The 20,310-nt window shown below is 39.0% G+C and overlaps 1 protein-coding gene across 1 annotated transcript; it reads left to right on the forward strand.

Annotated features, from left to right (window-relative positions):
- Nucleotides 1-9,118: 9,118 nt before the first annotated feature.
- Nucleotides 9,119-19,514, forward strand: ufm1 (ubiquitin-fold modifier 1). The gene is made up of 6 exons (XM_070917402.1): nucleotides 9,119-9,170; nucleotides 9,274-9,330; nucleotides 12,149-12,206; nucleotides 14,160-14,199; nucleotides 16,036-16,068; nucleotides 18,423-19,514. Coding segments are annotated over exons 1-6 (264 nt in total). The 5' UTR covers nucleotides 9,119-9,168; the 3' UTR covers nucleotides 18,497-19,514.
- Nucleotides 19,515-20,310: the final 796 nt, after the last annotated feature.

Consider the following 20,310-nt stretch of genomic DNA (forward strand, 5'->3'; position numbering starts at 1 on the left):
GCCTTACCTATTTATAATTCTCTCACCATCTCTCTCTCTCTCTCTCTCGGATATGGCTACATTTTAGCACAAGTATCTTATTCTTTTCCTGCGTTAGATCCCACCTTGGTGTGCACTCAGGGGACACACAAAACAAGCGAAGAGCATGAAAACTGATTGATGTTAAAGCTGTTTACTTATCGGCAATTACACAGACAAGCATGACTGTTTAATTGAGAAGGAACTGTGGTTTAGAGGATCAGTATTGGGAATGTTTTGCGGAACAAACCACATTTCAACTTGAACCCTTCTTCAGTAAGATTTTATTTGGTTTGTGGTTTGTGAATAAAATGAGCAGCAGCTGTAAGTTGCCAAACGAACCAAATCAGGACCTAACTGCTAATAAATAAGTAGCTAACAACAAGCCAACAGCTGATTGTCTGATTGCTAATAGTTCCTTAGTAACTACTACCTTATAACCTTATACTCTTTTCTAGGTCTTATTTAAACTTTCCCTAGCCAATCAAGGTATGAACATACAAAAGTTGTCAAGCTGTTGTCATTGTGACACTTGCACATGTTGGGAATTTAAACTTTATACATATCTGCTATTGCAGGCGCACTCGAGATATCTCTGGGTAAGAATGTCAGCTGTCTATAAATGTGAAATGTTTTAAATTGAATCCAACAGACTGTGAGTGAGGTCCAGCCATGGAACAGTTTACAGTTTGATGCACTTTAGGTGTTTTGTGTTTGGTTTGCACCACAATGTTTTGATGTGCACTTTGCACTACTGTGCTGCACGCTAGACCCTGCTTTTCATCTCTGTTTCATCCTCTATGTTAGCTGGAACAAAGGAGCTCTGCTTTCATACGTTTCTAATTTTGTCTGTTAAATCAAAATCCATCACAGCAACACTTGAACTCTCATCACAATGCTAAATTTACAATAAAGCAAATAACAAAATAGGGCATAAAGATGAATTTCTCTCTCCCTGGGCTACATCTATCCACAGCACTATCACACTATCTCTGACAGGGCTTCAATTCAAGCTTTCCTCACCTGAAAAATCTGTAGCTCTGATATTTTAACTACTGTCAATTACTTTGTTCGATGACAGGCTCTGATAAACTGTTCCATTCCTTAGGTGCTGCTGGGATCGTAAACTGACAGCCAGTGAAAGTTTCGGAGGGCTGGAGTTATGTGGTCTGTTTTTTTGTCCTAGTTAGTACTCATGCGGCTGAGTTCTGGATAAATTGTAATCTATGCATTGTTTTATTTGGAAACAAAAGGAATTAATATACAGCAATGAAAATACATAACAGGAGGCTGCACACATTTCCTGTGCATTCAGCATTCAATTTCTTTGTGCATTCAAGCACCATGGCCGTGTAATAAGGCTGCAGCAGTTGAACAGCCAAGAGTAACAGGCGGTCGACTGAACAGAATGACATCCATGAAATTAATTATGAGCATGACAGCAACATGGAAATGATTTCTCAAGCTAATGAGTGGTACAAAAGCATGTGCCTATATGGTTGTGAGTGTGTCTGTGTGTGTGAATGTGAGATATTTGGAGTGTGTGAGACAGGACATTGGCCATCTGCATTGACTGGCTAGTGTTGGCAGAGGATGGAGAGATATTAGTGCCAGACAGATTAGAGCTAAACACAGCTACTTAGCTAAGATGTAGTCACCAGTCCATCACCGCAAAAACTGAACAGAGAATCCATCTGACAGTGAGCACATGACCCGAGCATCATTTCTCTGTAGGCCTATACCTCTAGTGAGTTAGCCCAAACATGATTGTTACCCAATTTGCAAACATTACATTCCTATCTATCTCTATGAGTTTGTTCACATATTGCATCTATCTGTACGTCTGACAATGTTGCAATCTCTGAAACCAATAGGATTTTCTTGCTAAATGACACTGTAGACCTATTGTATTGTTATATGTTGTTGTATTTTTTTTTATCCTTTTCTTTGCTGCTGCAACAAACCTACATCATTCCCCATGAGGACCATTCAGTTCTTCCAAATACCTACTTACCTTGTTAAAGATGCCAATCATGCACATCCCTGACTGATTGTGGTACAGCGTTTTCTGGCAGAAACACTGATTTTCCTCCACTAAATATAGTGGGTTATATTTGTGTGTGTGCGATGGCAGAAGAAGGGGATTGAGCAGTAATCATAGAAGCTTTAATTAGTGCTTTAGGCCTCATCTTCTGTAGTGTAGGCAGCTAAGGCACAAATAGATGCTCTGCTCATGCTTACAAACATACAAACACAAATACATGCTATCTATGAACATATTTTCTGGGGAATACCATGAGGGGTAGGGGTAGGCACAACAGCCTGTACTGGAGGGGTTCATGGTTTAAAAGCCACTACTTCTCGAAACCTCTGAGAGCTACCCCCCACAATAATAGTTCTTATTTGTATTGATTCTGCAATTGTTGGTGCTTTTGGTTGACCTTTGGAGAATTTGAGAAGGAGGAAGCCACCAGTAAAGCCACCTTAATGCTATTATGCTCCACTGCGATGGGAGGCAGCTTCAACTGTCAGCAGCACATTCGATTCCAATCTTTGATGAAAGACAACGGTGACAGAAAGATGGTAAATGACAAATTGGACGCAGACTTGTGAAGATGAACGGAGACAGGAGAGGAGAGTGGTGCTAAATCTGGGAAGCTGTGGCAACACATCAGCGAGGACATTTTTTTTAAATAGAGAAAGAGGAAAGGAGCTGAAAGGGGAAGATGGTGTGTGGTAAAGCAAGTGGAAAAGGAGCAAATATTTCCAAATAAGAATCACATTTTGTACATTGAAAATGTACAAGTTTGTCTGCAAACACATAACGTATGTAATAATGTAATGTGTAACTTGTCTAATGTGATTAAGGACATTTTTGTACTACTTTCATACATTATTCTATGTGAAGACATTTCAAATGGAAAGACTACTGTATGGTACAGTAGTAGTATCATACTAATAAGTATCATACTAAACATACTAAAATAACTATTACCTGCAGACCATAATTTTATGAAAAAATAATCTGCCCGACGTGTTTTGTCACCAGCTCCACACACATGCATCACCCAACCTTTCCACATTTCCACAACTCTTCTTGGTGCCTGACTGCTGCCTTCTGTCTCCTCTCCTGACACTTATCTTCAGTTTACGCTTCATAAGCTTCACATTGTTCTCCATCAATCCTTGTGTTACTTTCGGCTATTCGTGCGTCTTTTTCACACTGGGTCGGGAGCTCTTCCTAGCAACATCCGATCAATTCTGAATGAAGCATGTAATTAAAATGGATGCTTGTCTGCTCTTGGCTGTTTCCCCTTTAATGTGCTTCGGTCTTGACATCACATTGACAACCTCTTTACTCGTCTGCTACCTGAGCAGCAGTCTGTCGGTAGAAATGATGTGATGTTGCCTGCAAATTATAAATGTGCACTGTGCCTGAGAAGTAGGGGTCATGCTGAGAGATAAGATGTACATTTTTTACAGAGAAAAATTGGCAGCCATCAAGGGGAATACAGTACATTACTAATATCGAACGACGTTTGAACGGAAACATTAAATAAATAAAAACATGTTTTTTCCCCCAGTTGCTTTTCATTTCCTAAACCCACAGAGCATACACCTAACTAAATTATTCTGTCATGCATCATTAGGCTTTGGTGACTGTGTGTGTTTTAATGATATATATATATTTGGCCTCTCACTTGCATTTGTGATTCATTTTGTTTGGCTCAGCGTAGCACCAGGATAATGACTTGTCTCCTGAAGAGCATCCAGGGAATGCATCAACAACTGGAAGGTTAAACAGATCTATCTGTGATATTAATAACAGAAAGAGACTGTGGAGCAGTGTGGCGGGTTATTCACTGTATACAACCAACATGCCATGTGTCCCTGCACAATGGTGCCCTGAGTAACATTTGTACATTTTAAGAAAAGCTGCTTTAGTACTTTGCTTACCATGCCCTCTCCATGTTAACACAAGTCAGGCAATTTATTCCTCATCTGAAATTTAATCACAACTCAATTTGCTGGGGATTATGCAAAGTAAGTAAACACACAGCAGAAGAGTGACACATGCAGGAGGGTTTATCTCCTGAGGTCTCTTTGCAATAGTTTTCACAAATGATTATTCATCATCATGTTTGATAAGGAATTAAAGACCAACCTTATCTAACATGGTTCCCTGTTCAGTATAGACGGACTGTTTGAAAATGTTCTATGCCCAAATATCAGCACCGATATCAGAGCAATAATACAAAAAAATATACATACAAAAATACATGTTTTATCTACAAGAAACCTTTTTAACAAAAAGTCTCAAATGCATCAGAGTCATATAAGATATCTCCTTAAATATATCTAACAAAACTATAATTACGTCAAACAATATCCGACCAAGACCAAGAATTTGTTGCCAATTTTCAGATTCTCTGCTACGCACACAAGCCATTACTCATAAAGACTCAGCTAAACACACAACTTGATTTGGAGAGGTGTTGACTCAGTGGTGCAACAAGTGAAAGTGGTGTCTACATGGCACAGCTTTAGAGGATAAGATGCAAAGGCAAACTGCATGCGGATAAGAAAATGAACGCTGGCGTTGTGACAAATGTGAGAAGAGAATCCGCTTTAGATATGGTTATGTAAGCCTTTCAGACAACACAATAACAGTATCTGCTGAAATCTTTCAGTTGTACTACAAGCTTTTCATTAAAAGAAAGTGGCATCTGTGGAAAACATGTCGCAGTGAAAAAATATTGGTGATTTTACAGATATTGTCAATTGAACCACAAAGACTAAGTCAGCATGAGGTATTGTGTCAAATGTATTAACTGCAAGTATAATATCTATTGTAGTGGATCTGCATAGACTGGAGCCATGTCTTCAGTAACAGTACGCATGTTTGCTGCACATGTCCATGTGACAGCATAACAGAGAGAACACAATAACCGCTGTAAGCTCTCCTCAAAGGTTAATTACCAGAGACCATACTATTATCTGGGTTGTATTATTATTTGGAATACACTATAATTTGAGCAATACATTGTTGCTTTGAACAAAACAACAAAAAGAACATTTCTGTCCACCTGTAGTATCCCGCCCTCTGATAAAATGAAAAGATACTCCCGCCAACCGCTCTCTCAAGCACACATTGAGCAATTGCAGGTTGCCTAATACAAGGCAAAGAAATAATGAGCAATAGTAAGAGTGAATGTGATGTAAATGCCAAGGGCCACTAGACAGGCAGAAGCAATTAAACGCTCTTCTCATTATCTGCAGCTTTAAAGCATTTAATTAATTTCAATATTTGATTTTCATCCTATATATACTATTTCTAGATATTTGTGACAGACACGGATTTCTCTTCAACAAATTAGGTCTACGAACTGTGATACGGTTTACTCTCCTGATGACCCTTTGCTCCGGTGCTGCAGGTACTGTTTGATAAGCTAAGCCTGGGCTTTAAATCCAGTCTTAACTCCAGCAACCTGCTATTAAAAATAGCAGGGCGGTAAGATGTTAGGCGCTCCTTATTAAGGCATTAATTATGAGCTACCTCTCTGTCTGGAGCAGCAGACTTTGCTGGATCTATATTTTAATAGAAGGAGGAACCAAATGTCTATCATAAACAAATACAAGCTGACGAAATGCAGCTTATCAGGCAGGCCGTCATTTGATTTTCTGGTAATATCAGCAGTCAATGTGAAGAGAGGTGCGGTCAGGATACTAATGAAAGGAAAATATAGGCTTTTCAGATATCTACATTGTATCTTGAGCATCAACACTGCTATATCTAGCTATACATACAACACTGCTATATCTCTCAGCTCAAATACACTGTGTTTAAAGCTATCTACATAAGCCATGCTGGCTGACTGTTTGTGGCTAGTATAAATACAAAACACAGGAATATACAACCCCTGAATCAAAGGCAGCACACACAAATCAAACATCTTGGAACTCAAAAGGTTTACTGAGGGGGTGTTGCAGAGTATTTGTAGCAACAGAATGTCCTACATATAAATAGAGAATGCTATGTGTTTGAAAGTCTCCAACAGTGGCTGTGGACACTGAATTTCATTTACACATTGTGCATTACTTACTTATCTTGTTGCTTTGTTTATTTCTTACTGGGTCACTGTGACGTCTGTTCCCTTTTCCTGAAGGGGAGAGTATGTGATTATGTCAATATTTCTGTTGATCCAGTGAAAAATAATACAGATGGTTCATCAGTGACCTATTCAATCAGTAAAAAAAGACGGCTGCTGCATGCACACAAGCACATGTATTATGCATGTACGGTACACCTATATGTGTGTTTGTTTGTGCATGTATGCACATGCTTGCATGCATAAGCAGCAGCATTAGCATTGATTACTGTTATATTTCTGCAGGTAATTGCACATGGGACCTTTTGGTATGTTAATAACCTCTTTCAGTCAATGCACTGAATGCAGTTGTATTTTGAATGCAGAGGATGATGGACAACTGTCATATTTTGGCCTGTTCTTGCTGCTTCAAAGCAAATAATCCTTCTTTATCACAATGATGTATTCAGACAGTCCTTAAAAACCTGTTTCTGTATAGAGCCTCTTCCTAGTTATGTCATTCTCTTTATGATCAAGGAGAATGAGATCAGGCAAGAGACTTCAATCTGACTACTACATTAAAATGTTCTTCTGTGTCCTGAATATGCTGATAAGTCACTGTTTTTCTTGCCAATTTAATGTTAAATTAAAAAATAAATGTTCAAGGGATCTTTTGTGCTTTTTATATTTTCAATGTCTAGACCCACTACGTTATCTATAACATTTTTTACTTGCAAACAGGATTCTACAAGACATATTTTCTCATTTGCTTAAATGTCATAGCCCTCCACATTCCTTATTTCACATGCCACCGTAAAAGTTGCCTTCTTTTGTTCTTTTTTCAGTCTTACCGCATCTTCCTCTGCATTTTATACTTCTTTCTGGGGAAGACCCACCACTGAAATCCCAGAGCTGTGTGCCTGAGTGTCTGCACTGTAACTCTGAGTCATCATCATGAGAAGTCTGCTCCTATTCTCTTTGGCGGTTGTCATTCCACTGCCTACACTGCATCACCCTCTCTCTATCTGTCTCTCTCTCTATCTGTCTCTGTCTCTCTATAGATGGCCCAACACCAAGAGGTGACCGCACATGGGCAGTATCTCTGAAATTGACTTGTAACATACATTTAAATATGCATGTGTGATTTGTTATATTTTTTTGTAAATATAACTTGCAAATGTCACGTATGTAACAAAATAATCTAAGCTAAAAGGTCCACTTACCAGCTTTCACATGTTTCAACTGCATCTCACAGTCTTCTTCAGCGAATGAAGCTGGCTCTGTTGTCACCACGTGACCTATGTGTGGAACTTCAGTCACAATGGCTTTCCTGATCCTTCTCTGGCCGTCCACTGACTCCTGTTCGATGACCTCTGACCTCCTTCCAGTTGATGCTGTGGCCGGTTTTGTTCTTCACAGGCAGCTGATGCTGTCTGTTTCTGGTGTTCATTCAGCCTCTTGTCCAGGGTCCTTGCTGTTTCACTGATGTGGTGTTCCCCACAGGTGTTGCATGTTATGTCGTACATCACTCCGATTTTCCTCTCACTGTGACTTGAAGTCTCTCACTAGATGTTCTTACAGCCCAGCCACATAATGGAGTCCCACTGGGATTTTCATAGAGGTGCCGGTGTGTGTCCTTCCTGGTTTTAAAAGTTGGAGCAAGATTATCAATGAATAAAATATATCATATGCATATATCGTATGTGTGTTTCTTAAATGTTCATTCCTTTACAGTCTGCGCTACTGCCCATTTCTCACAAACTATTCAGAAGCGTAATCATTCAAAGCCAGAATAAAGCTGAACAAGTCTTTGGCCTGGTTCATTCTGTTTGGACTGACGAGAACAGAGAGCAGCTTGACGTGGCTGACCTTGATATTCAGGATTTTCACACTTTGATGAAAATGGTGCTTCTGAAAATGACACTGCTTAGATGGCAAAATGCTGAAATGCTGCCATTGTGGCCAGACAATCCAGCCATAATTAAATAATTTTACTCACCCACTGCTTTTAGTTCAGCATTAACCAGGCTCAAATACTTGATTCATGTTTCCCTTGTTGCACATACTGTCCCTAAACATAAACATGGCAAGTTTTTCAGCTGCTACTATGTAATTTTGCATTCTGCTGCATTGATTTCTGTATGAACTAATCATAGAAGACCTTGTTTTAACTCATTTGCTGCCAATCATGTATAACTTAACAACACATACATTATGAATGTTCCTGTAATTTTGAGTAATGTGTGCAGCTGAAAGCACCGACTGATTTAAAAGTTGTGGTGCATTCTTGTGCTGCCTGCAGACATCCAGGACTCAGGACTGACATGTGGCAGCCAAACAGAAGTGCATGCACAAACTACAGTATATTCTCAGAAAACCAAACCTGGAATACAAACAATATCCAAATATGCAAAATATGTACACTGGCAAAAGAATTTGTGAAGTTCATGGCTGATGTTTAAAAGATTTCAAGTGGAAAATTTTCCAGGGTCTTCAGCATGGCACATGAATAAACACTTTTTGAAACAATATGCACGTTCAGTTACATCATGTAGCAATCTCATAACTTTGTCCAAAATAAAACACACAAAACTCTGCACTCTGCAAGCGGGTCGTCACACTTCAGTCAGTATCCTGACAGTATTTGCAGTTTTAAGGAAAATAAAAGCTTAAAGTTTTCTGTTAGGACAAAAAAAACAAAGGTTACTTACCTAAGAAAGGAGCCATTTATCCATCTCCATTAGAATACGCGCCCAGGAAAATGTCAGTGCGCCTCGTGGATGTATGCGCCTTCTGCTGTCATTTACGGTAAACGTTAGTCGCTCGGTATGGATGCCTGTCATTTATTATCACTAGTTATTCCTTCAATTTTTATCACAATACAGTATTTTGACTCTAAATTTTAGTGTTTTTAAAAAAATTACTGAAATATCTCAAAAAATAACAAACATACACAGACACGTAACAAGAATAGAGCTAGATGGATGACGTGTATTATTGGGTCCTTCGGACTTCCGGGTGTGTATAAACAGACCGCAGACGGCGTTGCCTCGCTCTAAAGATGTGAGTTTCTGCCCTATTTTGAGTCATTTGTCCCTGAATGTATATTCATATTAATTAGTCAGCATCAGGGTGCTAATAACGCTCATTTCGTCCTCTTCATTAGGTCTAAAGTAACGTTTAAAATCACCCTGACGTCGGACCCCCGGCTGCCATACAAAGTGTGAGTTACACTGACAGCTCAGCAGTCACAGCTTTAACGTTGCACCTAACTACATTTCAGTCTTTTAATCATTTATTTAACATTTTATCTTACCGCTGCTGCGTATTTCTGTAAATGAGGAAAGCTGTGCTGACGTATTTACCTTCAGCTTCATAAAATGTGGTCAGTGTGAGAACATCTGTTAGTGTAAAGCTGTGATTCACATGCTGACACTGCTGCAGCCAACAGTAAGTTACCGGCTAGTCACAATTAACTTCCGTTTTAGACATTTTATATACAGCATGGCTAGCATTACAGCATTTTGTGATTATATGATAAATGAAATGGACGTGACAGCCAAAACAGAGATGACAGGAGGAGCAGAAACAGAAATAATCACAGCCATGCCTAAATGTACAGTGGTCCCGCAAGTTGTGATGTTCATTTGGTGCCATCAGACTGGTGGTGAAAACTTAGACAGCAATAAGATTAGTGGAGGGTCATCCTCTGTGTATAGGACCCATAATTATTTGGTGTGCCACTGTGTGTCCAGCGTAATCCATGTCAGTTGTGTTTTGTCACACTCAAGCACAGGCATGTGTTAAGACATTTGAAAATACTTGGAATAATAATTTGTGTTGGATATGGTTTTTCGACACGTACACACACAAAAAGGTTTAATTGCTGGACACAAGATGTGTCCTACTTCACTGTAAAGTAACTTCTTAGTGTATGTGCTCTGGAGGCCTCAAGTGTCCACATCAGCCTTGTGTAAGTTGTGCACTGGACCACAACTGGCTTCCGAACTAGTTGTGATGACACAAAATCGTGTTTGTACGTACACATCTTTAACTCAGATTGAAGGTGACCACAGAAAAGCTTTCCCTGTTCAGCAGGTTCATTTGAAAAATGCCTTTTAGTGTCAAACTCTTAACTCATTAACCAGTACAGCATACTATTTTATCTATTGTCTGTAAAATAAAGTTAAATATTCATAGCTTAAATTATGTTCCTGGCACTCTACATTAAGTCATTTTACTTTGAAGTGCATAGATTTTGATTCACTACAATTTACTGCTAGTTAAATGGTCGTCACTCATATATTGGCGCTTTCAACCTTTACGGTTCCCAAATTACTTTACAGCTCAGATCACATTCTCTCATTCACACACTGATGGCGACCAAGCTGCCATGCTCAATGGGAGCAACATAGGGTTCACTGTCTTGCTCAAGGACACTTTGACATGAATCGGGGTTGAACCACCAACCTGCTCTATCTGGCTCTACCTCCTGTGCGACAGGTGCTAACCTTTTCTGCTGTATGAAGAGACTTTCACACCAAATGTCCTTAAAACATCTGCTAATTTAAGTGTGAACGGGAAACTTGTTTATTGTCAGAAGTTCTTCTAGATTCACTAGATAGCCACTCTATGATTCACCATACATCGTGTTCTGGGAGGGTTAGGTAGGTTTATAGTAATCTAGCTACTGCTTTTATACTTATTTCTGGGGAAGACCCACCTTCTTTAGTGGAGTATGATTTTCTGTTCACGCTTTTTGTTCAGAAGCACAAAAATCCTTATATGATGCTAAATGACAGTGATAACTCACTTAAAAACCTAGGTATTTTGAATTATGTTTGGATTTACATGTTTTGGATCCCTTTCATGTCTATATATTTGCCCTGTGCATGTTAAATACAATGCTGGAATGAGCCACATTGTTGCTGGAGACAGAATATCTGCCATAGGTCAAGCAAATATTGACAAGAGTGATGAAAATTAGACATAAAATGTCAACTAAACTTGAGCGTTGCCATTTTTTTGCTGCATAATGTATGGTCAAATTTCCCATCAGGGCTTCACGTTGAATTGTGATTTGAGTAATTGCAAATAAATAGCTGCAAAATACTGAGGCCATGTAGACTATTCTATCCTCCAAGTGTTGACAGGCAGTCGCTTCTCTAATGAGGTCAGACAAGGCCTCACCGCAGCTGTTAATGTCTTAGCATGAGAGGAATAATAATGGCAGTAAATGAGGTATCATATTAATTCTGGCAGAGGACTGAACTTGAGCACACCATCAGTCTATTCAGCTTATTTTTATAATCACCAGTCACATTCAAACCACTTGGTACCACTCACTCTCAGTTAAGATACTGGTCTTTATTATCTGACAAGCTTTCACTTTCACTCATAATGTTGTAGCTGCAGCTTATGCTTTGCCCCTCTCTGCTGTCTGCTGCTGTGCCGATTATGCCAATTAATTTTGCCCTGTATTACCTTACTTTGTGATTGCATTTCTAACCTTGTGATTTTATTTGTATTTCTTATCTCACATCTCACCAAAATATGTCTCTTGGTTTCTGTTTTGTATAGCCCTGGGTTTTGGGGGTCAGGTGTCTCCACTTCCCACTAAAAACTGCACTGCAGGATTCATTGGAGAAGTGTGAATTTATGCCATAAATGGTCTTATATCATGTGACAGAAATGACTTTGACAGAAGTAATGTTACACTCAGTTGAGCCTTGTAAGGAAATTTAATTTTGTTCTCATCTGCTCTACAAAAGTCAATATGAATGAATGCTACAGAATTGCATTGACTTCTGGAGCTGATAAGGTGTAAGGGACTTGCTCTACAACACGAAAGCAGCCCAGCTTCTTGTCAATCAAAGCTCAGGTCAATAGGTTGAGAGCTGATACTTAATCATGTGGCGTTCCTGCTTTAAAAGGTTTTAATAGTAGAACAGTCCCCATGTTCTACTATTAAAAGGATTTAAAGGAAAGGCTTGCTTTTATGGTGTTTTTAAAATCCTGATTAATGCATTGTTTTGTTACAGACTAAGTGTCCCAGAGAGCACACCATTCACAGCAGTTTTGAAGTTTGCAGCTGAGGAGGTAAGCTTACTGTTTGTGCTGTACTATAAATATGTAGTCATCAACAGGGAGTGAGGCATTAGTAACTAACCATAGTCCAACCAAGTCTTTGATATTGTCTTCATATGAGACTCCACTGCACTAGTTGCTTTTAGCCTTAAAGTCCTGTAGATATATGGTATGTATGTAATATGTTTAAGATAATTCAAACACATTTCCCAATTATTCAAAAAATGTTAACTTGTTTATTCATTATTCAATACAGAGTTCAAAAAAAGAATCATTACATTGATTGACATACTCTCACAATAAGACTCTTGTCATTTAAATGGTGAATCTTTGGAAGAAAAGCCAGGAAAAGTAAGATTTCAGATGAGTAAAAAAAAATAGAGGATAAAATACATATGTACTGGTTTGAAACCTCTAAAGATAGTAGTTGCCTCCCCCCTTGCGGGAGGTATACATAGAAATAATAAATGACACATGCACGTGCACATATATTTGCACACATGTCACAATTCTCAATTCACAATGTTTTTTTATTATTCATTTATTTGACAGGGATGATTGTATGCATTGTTACATTTTAATACAGATTAGGCAAGTCTGTTATCAGCAATTATACACATAACCTTAACTAAACTAAAATGACGTCTTGGTGCTGTACATTTTACAGACACAGGATGCATTTCATCCATCTGACTGATCAATAGAGCTGTTTACACAGGCCATGTAATGCCTCACGTGTCATGCTCACTTTACGCAAATTACTGTGACCCAAAGCCTCTTTTTAGGCTTTAATATGCACATAAACACACAGCAGTACTGTGGCTAAATGCATCCTGACAGAGGACTGGAGCTGCTGATGTGCTGCTTTTACAATGTGTTGATAGGGTGTTCATTTGCTGTTATTACAAAACACCATACTGATAGGCCATAATCTTCACATCTCCATCCAGCCAACAGAGAAAGCCCACTGGGTTGGATAATGTTTATCATTTATTAAAAGGGAAAACAGTTTGAAAGTAGACTGTTTGACACAGAATCGATGTGGGAATACTGTTATTTTGTCAAAGGCTGTCATGCGTCTGAGTGGTTTGTAGAATTAAATGTGATAAGCCAGAGCCAGTTTTTTACCTGTAATTAGCAGGGATGTATTTTAAGCTTTGCTTTCAGTGATCATTATAACAGTAACTGATGTGTTGGACAGAGAGACAGAGTGATTCAAACTCAGTGATGTGTTGGAATTTGGGTTTTTACCATAATCCTTTATAAACTGGATTTTATCCACCAATTTTATGCTACATGAAACAACACCCATTCATTCCTGATCTAACCTGCATTTCATGCAAGCTGCTTGTGCTACCTGGCAGTAGTTTGGTGAGCAGCATTTTGCTGACCTTATCTCCCTGCTGACAGACTCCCTCCATCCTTCCCCTGCAAATCTCACCAGCCCACATCCCCTTCTGTCGAACACTGAAGCAGGACATGTATTGTGACCATGCTGAGTGATTTTCTTCCAGAAATTCAAGCGTGGCCATCTTTGCCTCAGGCTCTCTCCTGACTGTTTGTTGAGTGTGTGCGTGCAGGCCTGAATTTGCGTGAAAACGCAAACAGTGTGTCTGTCAAGCGTGAAAGTTGGCAGACAAAAGACTGAAAACAAAACACACTACACAGCATTCTCTTTTTGCTTGTTTCACCAAGTTAGTTTCTGAAGAAGCTCCTGTTTTGAAGTTGTCACCCAACAAAGTCTGTGAATCTCAGTGCGCTGACTCAGTGGATGAAGCTTTCTTTCTTGATGATTTATTCACACTTTGTCTCCAGGCCAAATGGAATTGGGTTGCAACATGTCCCTGATTATTTAACCAAAATATTTTTGTGCTTCTGAAATGTCAAATGGTAGCTTCTGTTTTGAATTTTCACTAATAGGGATTTGAGTGTGATCATTTTTCTTTGCTTCATTTTCTTTTACAGTTCAAAGTGCCATCAGCAACCAGTGCAATAATAACAAATGGTGAGTCTGGGGGAAGAGTCTGTCGATTTAATGATTTTTTTTGTCTCTTTAGCAAACTGCTCCCAGTGACAGGGTTTCCAGCTTGACGGCTATTAAGAACTTACTTCAGAGAGTGTCTCATTCTTTTAGAAAGCATGCATTTTGACAACTCAGAGCTTCAAAACCTCAACAGCGAGCTGTGAGGATTTGAGGGAGCTCTAACAAAATCAGGGGGTGCTCATTGCAGTGTGATGTGGGAATAAGTTGATGAATGAAATACTGTCAAGTCAGATATTAGTATATCATGATGATCAGCAGAAGCTCTACCAGCAAACCTACAAATTGTCACTTTAAAATATTGTCATTTTATTGTAATTGTCACTTTTTGCATGTTTTATTACAACAAGTCAAAATGATTTACTTAACTTTCACAGTATTTTTACTGTGTTACCTTTTGAAAACCAATACTCAGCCAGGGAAAAATCAGTGTTGCCTCACTATTTTGCCCTCTGAGAAATAAACTAAAATTCACATCAACTTTACGGTTTCAGTGGTTGCTTTTGTTGGAAAGTCTTGTCTTTCCTGCTACTGTGCGTTATCAGACATAAGGTTCCTTTAATACAATTTCAAAGAGGGGATAGGAGGTATTATCCGTAACATTACACGAGCACCTTGTGGAATACAAATTTATTGATTTATTCTGAGTCCATTTCCTGAGGTTTCAAAGGAGAAAACTGCTTCCAGGGGGTGCACCACAGAGTCCGAGCACGCATCTGTTTCTGCTACTAATTCTGCTAAAGAGGCATTAAGTAATCCATGGCCTTTATTGATTTATTGTATCAGCTACCAGCAGGAATTACACACAATAACACTGATGCCACTTTCCTTAGCCCTCAAACCCCACTAACACGCATTTGCTTATTGACACAATGTTTTATTTTCACATTAGAGATGCGTAAGCTAGCCAATTAGACACCTACATACAGCAGACATCGTTATTACAGATGTAAGAGGATATTGCAAATCAAAACCATACCTTACTTGATGTATTTCACTAGTTTTACTTCATAATTCATTTGAAAGGTGACTATTTGACTTGATTATTTCGCTTGCAACACTTAACAACAAGTATTGAGGCTAAAATGTAACTAAATCCAAGCAGTTCGAGTTCTAGCTGGCAAAACAATGGCCTATTAGGTAAGAGTTTCTATCAACTACCCAAGAGAATGTCTAAAATAACCTGAGCCTGTAAAATGTGAAAATATTCGGCTGGATTCATCCTCATACAGGACAGTTATAGAAATCACCACAACAAATGACAGTCAATGGTCTTCATGGCTGTTGGAGGGAAAATTGTCAGCTCATTCATTGTTTCCCAACAATTAAACTGTGCAGCGCCACATAAACACTGATGATGTTTTTGTTTACCTTTGTGCTGTACTGACAGGCAATTGAGAAAGAGAAGTTTAGAGGTCGTTCACAAGAAGTATGCCTGATGTATTTTCTCACGTACTGTAGCTTAGTCATAAAAAGATTGCATTTTTCAGGGGTTGTGGGAAAGCATTGCAGATATGAGATTTGCCAAATAACACTAAAATGAGATTTGTGTTAAAATGGCTGAGACTTCCGTGTCAAATATGAGTTTTAGTTGTGTCAGTGCAGAATTAATGGGTGGTCTGTTATTATTCCAGATTGAATTGCCTGCTGCTGAGGCACGCTCTCATTTTTGTTGCCGAGTGCAACATCATTATGGATAAACTGGTGATATTGTAAATTGTCTTTTAATTTCTGTGCTACTCAGTTGCATGACAATCTCTTCGGTTTACATTGTGTGTTTTTTTTCCTTTGCCTTTGCAGACGGAATAGGAATCAACCCTGCCCAGACAGCAGGTAAGTTGTTATGTTGTTTTGGAGTCCATGTCTTTAGATCTTACATCAAATCTTTTGAAAAGCTACTTTTTCCACATAAAAAAAAACATCTTGGTTGTTCTTATATCTCCACAAAATATGACGTTTTTTCTTTCAGACAAATGTTTTAAGGTGCTTGGAAGCATAATCAACCTTGGGGCTTTCTTTCAAGCTCTGTGACACTTCACGTCACGATGATGTGCTTTCATCAAAGCATTAATACAGAACTTGAATAAATCATGTTTCATAATGCACTTTGGTAATGCTGGTGGCATTGTGTTAATAGTCTAAAAGATTAATTTGATAAAGCCCCCAGAGGCAGTGACTTCTGTGGGTGGTTCCACAAAGAAGGCAAAAGCTTAATATGAAAAGCCTGACTTGAGGTAATGTAACAAATCAATCTGGGATCAAGCCGTTCCAGCTAATATAATCGGGGTTGCTAAAGTCAGGTTTGTTAAAGTGGGATTAGTGGAGGTAAAAGACAGGCCAGATATGCCGAGCAGGGACCATTGACTCAGACTGTAAAGGAGAGAAATGTATGAGAAATACTGGAGAAATATTTTAAAGAGGCAAAAACAGTTACCACTAACCTCACCAGCTTGACAAGATATCGCAGATCAGTAGTATGCACTGACTCTGACATAGGCAGTAGTTAAAACCACTTAAGGGTTTCGACTTGTCTGCTAAGGCCACATGTCACCCAATCTCTCATATCTGACAAAGTGGACATGCTAAGGCTCATGATGCTGCCCTGGGAAGGAAGCTCTGAAAATCTTTTGTAGAGTAATTGCACCCAATTCGTCCCCAACCCAAAGGTGATGTAATATTGTGCCACAGTGCAAGATTACATCGCCACTGGGTGTGCTTAAACATCGAGCCACATGCATGTTGGTGTTGAGTGCAGTCAGAACTGCAATCGATTTAAATTGTAGAACCCACAGAGGTCACTCCTTCAGTGCTAAAAAAGGATTGTTTTTAGAGGAGAATTAGAGTGAAATAAAGTGACTGGTGCACGGTGGTGTGTTGGAGAATCGTTGCCCTGGTTAAACTAAAGTTGAGGCAAGCCTTGTCTGAGAGGACACGTTTCCATGAAACTGAATTCCATAAAAATAAGCTTGAGTTACTGAAATAATCCAAATTTAACTGACATCCGTTTGAGCAGGCCTCACACTTGTTTGCATGGTAATGCTGTTTACTGATTCATGAATATAGAGGCAGGGCCCCAAGAGGCAGTATTTAACGTTAAATGAAATTAAAAAGTGACCTGTGACTGGAGGCGAACTAGATGCACCGAGCTGTTTAGTCAGAATTCACTTGACTTTAGATTTGCACATTATTGCCGAGCCCCGGTGAATCACTTTTTCTCTGTCAGCCTCCTCAGCATTTCCCTGAGGTTCATACTTGATGCATAGCCCACCTCTCCTTATGTAAGTCATCATTCTCAACAAAGACGGGGAACGGATGACTGGGTTTTCTGCATAGCGCAGGATAAGGTAATGCCTGCTTTGACCAAAGGCAAGGTCGGGTCTTTTTCTGCTGAGAAAGGAAAGAGTGGTGGGCATTCACAACAGCTTTTTATCCGTGTAACATTCATGCTGTGTGCTGCCAAGAATAGCCTCAGTTCAGACACCTCTGTCAGACTGCCTCTTTTCACCCACTGCAGCCACCCTACCTCATGTTCACAGGATCGAGTACACTGTGGAAATTGATCTCTTTTCCTTCGCACATCTTTATAAGATCATTATCATATCAACCGTGCTCTTACACTGATGGTTCTGGGAATGAGTTATACATATATGATCTCAACATGATTGCTGGTTGAACGAACAAATTAATTAATGGAACTGCTGTCTGTGGTTCCATAATGCAGTATTATAAATTATTCAAATGAACTCTACGTGTTCTCATTAAAAGCCACCTGATTTCTGGAGAAGTGGCTACAGCAGAAGGACAAATGTGCTGAAAATTAGGCGTCAGGAAATTATTTTATCCTTCAGTTCACACAACTCTCTGACCTTGTTTTGAAATCTTAACACAACTTGTGTGCAACTTTGTAAACAAATCTGTGAGTTTTAAAAAGTGATTTCATATCTTTTATCTTTATATCAAGGTTGAAGCTAATCACATACAGTTCTACTAACAGAATCAAATAGTTCTCAGTACTTTTCATCGCTATTTCGGAGTAGAAATTGTATCTTTTGAGCAGAAAGTCAAAGTTTCTCTCTCAGCCGGTGAGTTGACATGTTATTTGCAGTGTATCAGCTTTATTGACTATAAAACCGCTTATTAAAGAACACAAATGTGATCTTTATGTGGTGCTCTGTCTTGTGTTGCAGGGAATGTGTTTCTAAAACACGGCTCAGAGCTTCGCATCATTCCCAGAGACAGAGTGGGAGGACAAGGAGACTGATGCTGCTTTTCCTCGTTGACGGCATAATGACTCACCCGGCAGAATCGCATAACACTTGAGACCCAGGAAACACCTCAGCGTGTGTCATATTTATTTTCTGGCCCGCAACTGACAGTGACTCACATGAGAGTGTATATATATTTAAACCTGATGATGACATGCACACACACACTTGCATGCTCCCTGCTTCTTCATTCTCAGTCAAGTTTTTCTTTTTTGCTGTTAGTTGCATCAAAAGATTGGAGTGACATCAAGAATACACAGAAGTGCTGAGTAATTAATAAACATAAACACAGCAGCTGCATCCTGGGAAAAATTTTAGCTAAGATTAACATACAACTGAGTCAGCAGTTATAGGTTTTGTATCTTTGTAAATGACAATAAACAATCAGTATAACTAACAACAACACATGCCTATTATACAGTGTTTACTTTTGTTTTCATTTGCATTGTGAATGTGAGAGGTGAGTTTAAAATATCTGTACAACATGCTTTTAAGGGCCGTTGTCGTATGAAGTGGCTGTCGATATGCAGGTAGTGTCTGTTCAAAGTAGAAGTTCTTTTTTGTGTCAGACAAGTATTCTTCAAACAGGTAAATAAACGTGCACCATGGATCTGTACTTATTGTGGGACCAGCTCCTTCCTTAACTAGAGGAACATATTTACTGAGTATTTCAGCTAATGTAAGGAAATGTGATTGTTCATCTGTCAAACTGTGCAGGCACATGGATCTTTACTGCCCTCTGTCAGGTTACATTTTAACATCAGTCTGTACTCGCCCAAATGCCTTGGCTCTGTATTTCAAGCCATGTATTATGCCCCATCTTCACAAAATAAATAAAAAATGATTACATTGAGTCTTATAAACATTTTTAATATGCACAGCTAGCTTAATTAGGAGCTGAGGAGCAGGTGGTGAGGAAACAAGGCAGGCATTCAAAAGCTTAGATTAACGCCGGCTCATCAACACCAGAAACACTGGTTTTCACCTGGGAAATAAATCAAGTGTTTGATTACAGTCTTTCGTCCTGTGTCTTTTCTTCTGGCAGGATCTGCTGGCCATATGAAAAATCAGTGGACAGAAAATATACCTCCATAGTAGGCGAAGTCTCCAATTTATTCTCATGCAAAACAAAATCATGACTTATGGGTAGACCATGCAGTTTGTTCTGAAATGTGCTTTATTGTTTATGTGACTGATTAATGGGGAGAAAGCAGTTTATTATCCAGTTCACATTAATCATCATCATCTGAGAAGGTCTGAATCATTTGTTCCTGAATTGGTTCTCTTTCTCCACCCATGAAAAACAAAAATGCATACTCGGTAAAGAAAAATAGGCTAGAGAGAATAATGGAGCGTGCATGCTGTAATGCACAAGAGAAAAGCACACCCTTGTGTCTCAGCAGCCATTAGGATGCAGAGTCAGATGGGTGGGATGGAGTGGGGGGCAGGAGTGCCATCACAAATGGATTTTCTCATTTATTTTAATCAAAGTCACAGCTGGGCACATTCACCAGAAATTTACTTCTGAAATGGGAAAAGACCACAGAGTGCCGTGGAGTATTGGCCCAAAAAATGCTCAATTACTGCAGTTATTTGCAAAATAATAAGAATTTACAAGCATCATGTGTATCTGGTTGAAATGGCTGTTTTAATCTTAAAAATCTTTTAAGAATTCTTTCTTCTTTTTTAAGAATTTCTACTTGTAATCAAGTGGTGTATGGTTGCATCAATATTTGACATTTCATATGCTGACTAAGTACAAACAAAAAGATAACGTGGATTCATTAAAAAAGTATCCTCTGATTTTGTG

This window comes from Enoplosus armatus, chromosome 13, assembly GCF_043641665.1.
Source record: "Enoplosus armatus isolate fEnoArm2 chromosome 13, fEnoArm2.hap1, whole genome shotgun sequence".
NCBI classification, from domain to species: domain Eukaryota; kingdom Metazoa; phylum Chordata; class Actinopteri; order Centrarchiformes; family Enoplosidae; genus Enoplosus; species Enoplosus armatus.